Source organism: Lathyrus oleraceus, chromosome 4 (assembly GCF_024323335.1).
Source record: "Lathyrus oleraceus cultivar Zhongwan6 chromosome 4, CAAS_Psat_ZW6_1.0, whole genome shotgun sequence".
Classification (NCBI taxonomy): Eukaryota; Viridiplantae; Streptophyta; class Magnoliopsida; order Fabales; family Fabaceae; genus Lathyrus; species Lathyrus oleraceus.
In genome coordinates this window covers 87,603,450-87,610,076 of record NC_066582.1, presented here as the reverse complement: position 1 = coordinate 87,610,076, position 6,627 = coordinate 87,603,450, and the positions used below count along the sequence as shown (strand labels likewise).

The following is a 6,627-nucleotide window of genomic DNA, read 5'->3' as shown; positions in this document are numbered from 1 at the left end:
GAATAACAAGTCCAAAAACAAAGGCAAAGTGCAAGATTATGGCAATCAAAGGAAAAGTGTAAGGATGGTGGTATGATACGTGTGCTACCGTGCATGTTTCTTATGACAAAGCAACATTTAAAAACTATTATGAAGTAAATGATGGACAAGAAGTGCATATGTGAAATGACATACGATCTAGAGTCGTTAGAAAAGGATCCGTCAAACTGAATTTCACTTCTAGAAAGAAAGTTACTCTTGTAAATGTACTTCATGTCCCCAACATGAATAGGAACCTAGTTAGTGGGGACTTGTTGGGAAAACTTGGTATTAAGTCTGTATATGAATCAGGCAAACTAATATTGACCTGTAATATTTTATTTGTAGGAAAAGGATATTCCGCTGAAGGAATGGTCAAACTTTGTACTATCGATAATATTATTAATTAAATTTCTAATTATGCTTATATTCTTGAATCTACTTCTTTATGACATTCTAGATTAGCACATATTGATATTAGTACTACGAATAGACTAATTAAATCTGATTTGATCTCATGCAATATTCATGATTTCAAAAAATGTGAAATATGTGTCAAATAAAAAATGATCAAGAAATATTTCAAAAGTGTTGAAAGAAAATCAAATTTTCTTGATCTAGTGCACTCTGATTTGTGTGAGTTTAATGGCATGCTAACATGTGGGGGGAACCGGTATTTCATAACCTTCATTGATGATTGTTCTAGATCCAGACATGTATATCCTCTAAAGCATAAAGATGATTCTTTTAATGTATTTAAAATCTATAAAGTGGAAGTAGAAAATCAATTAAGTAGAAGTAGCAAAGTCCTTAGAAGTGATAGGGGCGGTGAATATTTTTCTACGGAATTTGATGCATATTGTGAGAAATATGACATTATACATGAATGTTTTGCGCCTCGTACACCATAACAAAATGGTTTAGCCGAGAGAAAGAATCGAACATATAAAAAAATGATAGATGATATGTTAATGCATTATGAATTTCCATTTAATTCGCGGGGTGAGGAATTATTATCCGCATGTTATATAATGAATAGGATTCCTTTAAAGTTAATCGGTATCTCTCCATATGAGATATGTAAAGGTAGATCGTCAAATATAGGTTATTTTAGAGTGTGGGTGTGTGGCATATTACAAAAATATGGATCCTAAAAGAACTAAATTGGATCCTCGAGGGATCAAATATGCTTTCATAGAATATGCATCCAATAACAAGCCATATAGAATTTTAAATCTAGAGTATAATGTAATTGTTGAATCCCGAGATATGGAATTTTTTGAAAAACTTATCACAAAGGATAAGGAACCTGAGATTCCCACGAATGAAGAATCTCGTGATGAAGACTTTTCACAAATTGTTGGAGAATAACCCGAAAGTATCTCGCGGATTATTGAAATACAACCTGAGCCTAGGATAAGCAAAAGAGTCCGAAAAGCTAAAGTTCTAGGACCAAATGAAATCGATTCTCAACTTATTTCCTTTTATCTAGTTGAAGGAAATTGCAATAATGATGTTCATAAGATCCCTATTATTCTCCAATTAGAAGATGACCCTAAAACCTATAAAGAAGAAGCGGCTTCAAGGGACTCTTCTTTTTGGAAAGATCTTATCCAAGACGAAATGGATTCGATCATCTTAAACCACACTTGGGAACTTGTCGATCTTTCAAAGGGTTCAAGGCCCATTGGATGTAAATGGGTGTTTAGAAAAAAGTATCATCGTGATGGTACATTAAACACCTACAAGGCTAGATTAGTAGCAAAAGGGTTCAGGAAAAAGGAAGGCGTTTATTATTTCGACACATATGCACTAGTAGCAAGGATGACGATAATAAGAGTATTGTTTGCATTGGCTTCTCTGAATAACCTTATTGTTCATCAAATGGATGTTAAAATAGTATTTTTAAATGGAGATCTCAATGAGGAAATCTACATGGAACAACCAGAAGGTTATGTGCTTCCTGGAAATGAACAAAAGGTATGCAAACTTGTCAAATCCTTATATGGTTTAAAACAGGCACCAAAACAACGGCATCAAAAGTTTGACTCTGTCATACTTTCAAATGGATTTACTCCAAATTCTTGTGACAAATGTTTGTACACAAAGGTGCGTGGAAACATTGTAATATTTTTGTGTCTATATATTGATGATATGTTGGTCATTAGCAATCAGATGAATGGAATTTTAGAAACAAAGAGATTTCTAACTTTCACGTTCAAGATGAAAGATCTTGGATTAGTTGACACTATTTTATGGATAAAAGTCAAACAAAATAGTGGGGGTTATGAACTACTCAAACACATTATATTGAGAAAATGTTGGATAAGTTCAAACACTTACACTTTAAGGAAGTAAGCACTTCATTTGATCCTAGTGTCAAACTTCAAAAGAAAAATGGGAGAATTATGGCCCAAATGGAATATGCAAGTGCAATTGGATGTCTAATATATTTAATTTAATGTACCAGACCTGGCATAGCATTTGCAGTTAGTAAGATGAGTAGATTTGCTAGCAACCCAAATGGTGAACATTTGAAGGCCATAACTAGGATTTTCGTTTACCTTTTAAAAACTAAAAAATTCCGTCCTTCATTATGGTAGGTTTCCTGCCATACTAGAAGGATATACCGATGTGAGTTGGATATCGAGTGCTAGAGATCATAAATCTACAATAGGGTGGATATTTACATTGGATGGAGGTGTGATTTCTTGGAAAATGAAGAAACAAACATGTATTACTCTTTCGATCATGGAATTGAAGTTTGTGGCTCTTGCTTCCGCTGATCAAGAAGTTGAATGGTTAATGGACCTTCTGTTGAAAGTTATGTTGGCTAAAGACAATGTTTCGAAAGTGTTGATACATTGTGATAGCCAAGCCACCCTAGCAAGAGCATTCAGTGAAGTATATAATGGAAAGTCTAGGCACATAGGTCTTAGACATTCTTTCGTGAGAAAACTAATTAAGAATGGAATCATTTCACTGACATATATACAAACAAGCTATAATTTAGTTGATTCGTTTACTAAGCCACTGGCCAGAGACTTAGTAAAGACTATCTCGAGAGGTATGGGATTAAAACTCCGAAAATAAGGGTCCCGAAAACGGTAGCAACCCAATCTGAAGTTAATAAACCTTAACCGAAGATTCAATAGGTAACAACAAGTCCTTGAGTTGGATGATTGTGCAACAGCTTGTGACAATGTTGACTGTTACATATTGAGGGTTGAGTTTTTCAAACTCTTAATGAAGTTATTTTTTCGAGGACATGTATCTTAAGAAATAGATACAAAATGAAGTTCATCTATATGAATTTCGAGATGGTGTCGTCTCAAAGTGAAAGTTGGAGTTTCTCTCATGAAAAATTCACGAAATCAGGAAAAACACATGGCCATAAATAGTGTTAGGAGAGAGATGCAAGTGAAGAACTATTAAAGAGTGTGTGTAAGGTAATACCGATATAATCACAAGGGATAACAGTTCAAAGCATTGTTATCTAACATTCCGATTAGACTTTGTGTTATCCATACTAAGGTTAAGTTCAAATCGAAAGATACTTAACTGTATTAACATTCTTTATTTATCTTTTCTGAAATTGGTCTTGTCATCATTAGAACATGTTGGAAATTATGGATAATTAATTCTCATGAGAGTGTTTCAATATGACAAGAAGAGTGAAGTTGAGTTAATGACAATAAATGCATTGTCAATAGTCCCACATAGAAAGTGGTGTTCACTTTAAAAGCATTTATAAAGATTTAAAAATATTAAACTCAACAAAAGAGCTAAAGAGGATAAAGTGTCACATGGACAAATGTGGTGGTCCCAAACATTATGCCATATGTCTCATACAAACAACCTCTTGTCGTCGACTCCGAGGACGTGGACGTAGAGGTGCTAGTGACAGCTTCTTGGGGGCACTTGAGCATCAGAGCAATCAGACAACTCGCGGCGGCATGCAACAGACTAATTTTAATTATTGTTCCTGATTTTGGTCGTTGCTTTCATGGTGCATAATGTATCCATAGGCGAACCATTGCAAACTTATGTTAAAAATGTGTTGTTTCATCAAGAGTTGCAACCTTGTGAAACAACACATGCATGTCCTATAAATACATTGTTCATTATTCGAAAATCAACATCATCAAAATCGTGCATCCTCTTCTCATAAATTCTAGACACACTTCTCTGCATTCGAATCTTCATCAATTTTGTGCAGATTCGATTAAAATGTTGAATTATCCTGGGTATTCTTGCATTCAACTCTAAGACAATAAAAAAAGTATTTGAAATACTTTTAAGGAAAGTGACATCAATCACGATTCAGACCTAAATCCATTCAAGTTTACCGATTTATCTAACATTGTGATCACATATAAATCTATAAGATGTACGTGGAATTTCAAAACAATTTAAGTGCCCATTTGATAAGATTTTGATGCTAGTTTTTAACATTTTATAATATAACTTTTTGAGTGAACTTTGGTGCAAAAGAATTTAGCAGTGTTTTGTAGCATTTTTATATAATTTGGTCTTCACTTTGACACTAGTTTGACAGATTTTTGATGGTTTGTGATAGTATTTATGGTCTATTTGATAATTTGAGAGCTAAAACGTACAAATTAAACTTCAAAATCAAAATCGCATTTATAAGAGGAAAAGAGAGCACATATGAGGCAAATGCAAAACGCTAATAGTAGAAGAATAACCAAATATTAACTCGTGTCAGTCACTGATTCGTAGAATGCACTATTGTAAGTGTTAAAAAAACATGTGTACGTGTTGCAATCAAACCAAATGTATCAGATGCTCTCAACACACATCCAATGCACCTTAAAAATAAGAATAATAAAGGAAAAACTAACCCACCCACCCTTAATCCAATGGTTTTATTATACTGCCTCACACGCTTCACGCTCCCTTTCTCTTTGTTTGGGATACCTAATGCGTTGTTGGTAACCAAAAACCCATGGTTTTTAGCCATCTTTTACACTAAACCACTCCCTTCTTCTATACACATTGCCGTATCTAAATTTCTAAAGGACCTTTTCTTTATCTTACCAAAGTGCATCAAATAAATAAACAATAAGATACAGGATCACAGGAAAAACAACATGTGCATTAAAAAAAGTTAGAGTATTTTACTATATTAAGAAAACAACAAAAGAATCAACTGATCATAACAGAAACCAAAGTGAAAACAACTGTCTCAGACTGTGGATTTCATCTGAAACCATCAAACTCCACCAGCCATAGTGCCACTCCTTTCTCTTTCTTGGCTTCAAAATCAAAATACTTTTGTTAATCAACCTACTCTTTCACCAACTCACTATAAATATGCAACCAACTTCATACACTCTTCATTCAAAACGACACCAATTATATATTCACCTCTTTACAAAGACTTCTTTCATTGTCAGCTTTTGTGCAACTCAATTTAATTCAATCTTTGAAGATGGCAGAGAGAAATGTTGCTGCTAACTCTTCTATTGATAGAACTAGTTTGGCTTATCTAGATCAGAGGATGGCCATGGCCAAACGCTGTTCTCATCGTAATGCATACTTTACCAACTAGTTACTATCAATCTATAATATAATCTTTTGTTTCCTTTGTTTTTTATGTTTTTGTTTCTCCATTTGTTGTGTAAACAGAAGGTGTGATGGCTGGAGCTAAGGCTGCTGTTGTTGCTACTATCGCCACTGCCATTCCAACTGTAACTCCTCCCTCCTTCCACCTTTTCTATTTTCTTTCATTCTTTTTCACACAGATCTCATTATTAGTTTACATTTTGAAATATTCTAAGAGGTTTTTGATATGCAGCTGGCTAGTGTTAGGATGCTACCTTGGGCAAGAGCCAACCTCAATCACACTGCACAAGCTCTTATAATTTCAACAGGTTACTTTACTCATCCTTACTGTCAAAACATTGAGCTATTATTCTCCTCACAATCATTGTTGGTTGGATACTTACTCTCATATTCTGTTTGTTTCTAGTGGCTGGAGCAGCATATTTCATAGTAGCTGACAAGACTGTCTTGGCAACTGCAAGAAAGAACTCCTTCAACCGACCCTCCAATGCATGAATTCCAAACGCATCATAACTTAGGATCGTGGTTTCGGATGCATTTTTGCATCCAGCTAATCTTAAATTCTTAATCAACATTAAGCTAGTTTCGTCCTGTACTCTTCACATATGTAATTATAAATAATGATTTGCATTTCAATAGTGAGAGTTCTTATGTACTACCAACCAATCATAGTTAATCATTGATAGAATCAATTCAGTATCTAAAAGAGAGATTCAGAAACAATACAAGAAAACTGATAAAATTACTGATTTGATTAAAGAAATAGGCTAGAGTTCAAATGGGATCTAGCAAAATCAGTACAAGGAAAAATGCAGAATGCCGTAAAAAGAAGAAAGATGATAGAGGCACTTTGAGAGGCCTTTTCTCTCCTAGGGTTCAGATCCAGTGGAATATTTTCCTCCCTCACCAATGATTGGGACCCCGTCATTTATGGAATTATTCCTAGGTCCTATTACCATACAGCTGCTGCCAGCTGTCTCAACCCATGTGCTACTGCTAACAGAATTTGTCCTATTCTCT

At 34.4% G+C, this 6,627-nt stretch overlaps 1 protein-coding gene across 1 annotated transcript; it reads left to right on the top strand.

Annotated features, from left to right (window-relative positions):
• Positions 1-5,296: 5,296 nt before the first annotated feature.
• On the top strand, positions 5,297-6,243 carry LOC127073588 (early nodulin-93). The gene is made up of 4 exons (XM_051014765.1): positions 5,297-5,570; positions 5,671-5,732; positions 5,840-5,915; positions 6,014-6,243. The coding sequence occupies exons 1-4, from the start codon at positions 5,474-5,476 to the stop codon at positions 6,100-6,102; spliced, it is 324 nt and encodes a 107-aa protein (XP_050870722.1). The 5' UTR covers positions 5,297-5,473; the 3' UTR covers positions 6,103-6,243.
• The last annotated feature ends 384 nt before the right edge of the window (positions 6,244-6,627 follow it).

Excerpts from the sequence above, each read along its gene's own strand:
- LOC127073588 (XM_051014765.1), top strand. The coding sequence starts at position 5,474 with ATGGCAGAGAGAAATGTTGCTGCTAACTCTTCTATTGATAGAACTAGT. Across the intron at positions 5,733-5,839 it reads TCGCCACTGCCATTCCAACT|CTGGCTAGTGTTAGGATGCT; the intron begins GTAACTCCTCCC and ends TTTGATATGCAG. Across the intron at positions 5,916-6,013 it reads AGCTCTTATAATTTCAACAG|TGGCTGGAGCAGCATATTTC; the intron begins GTTACTTTACTC and ends GTTTGTTTCTAG.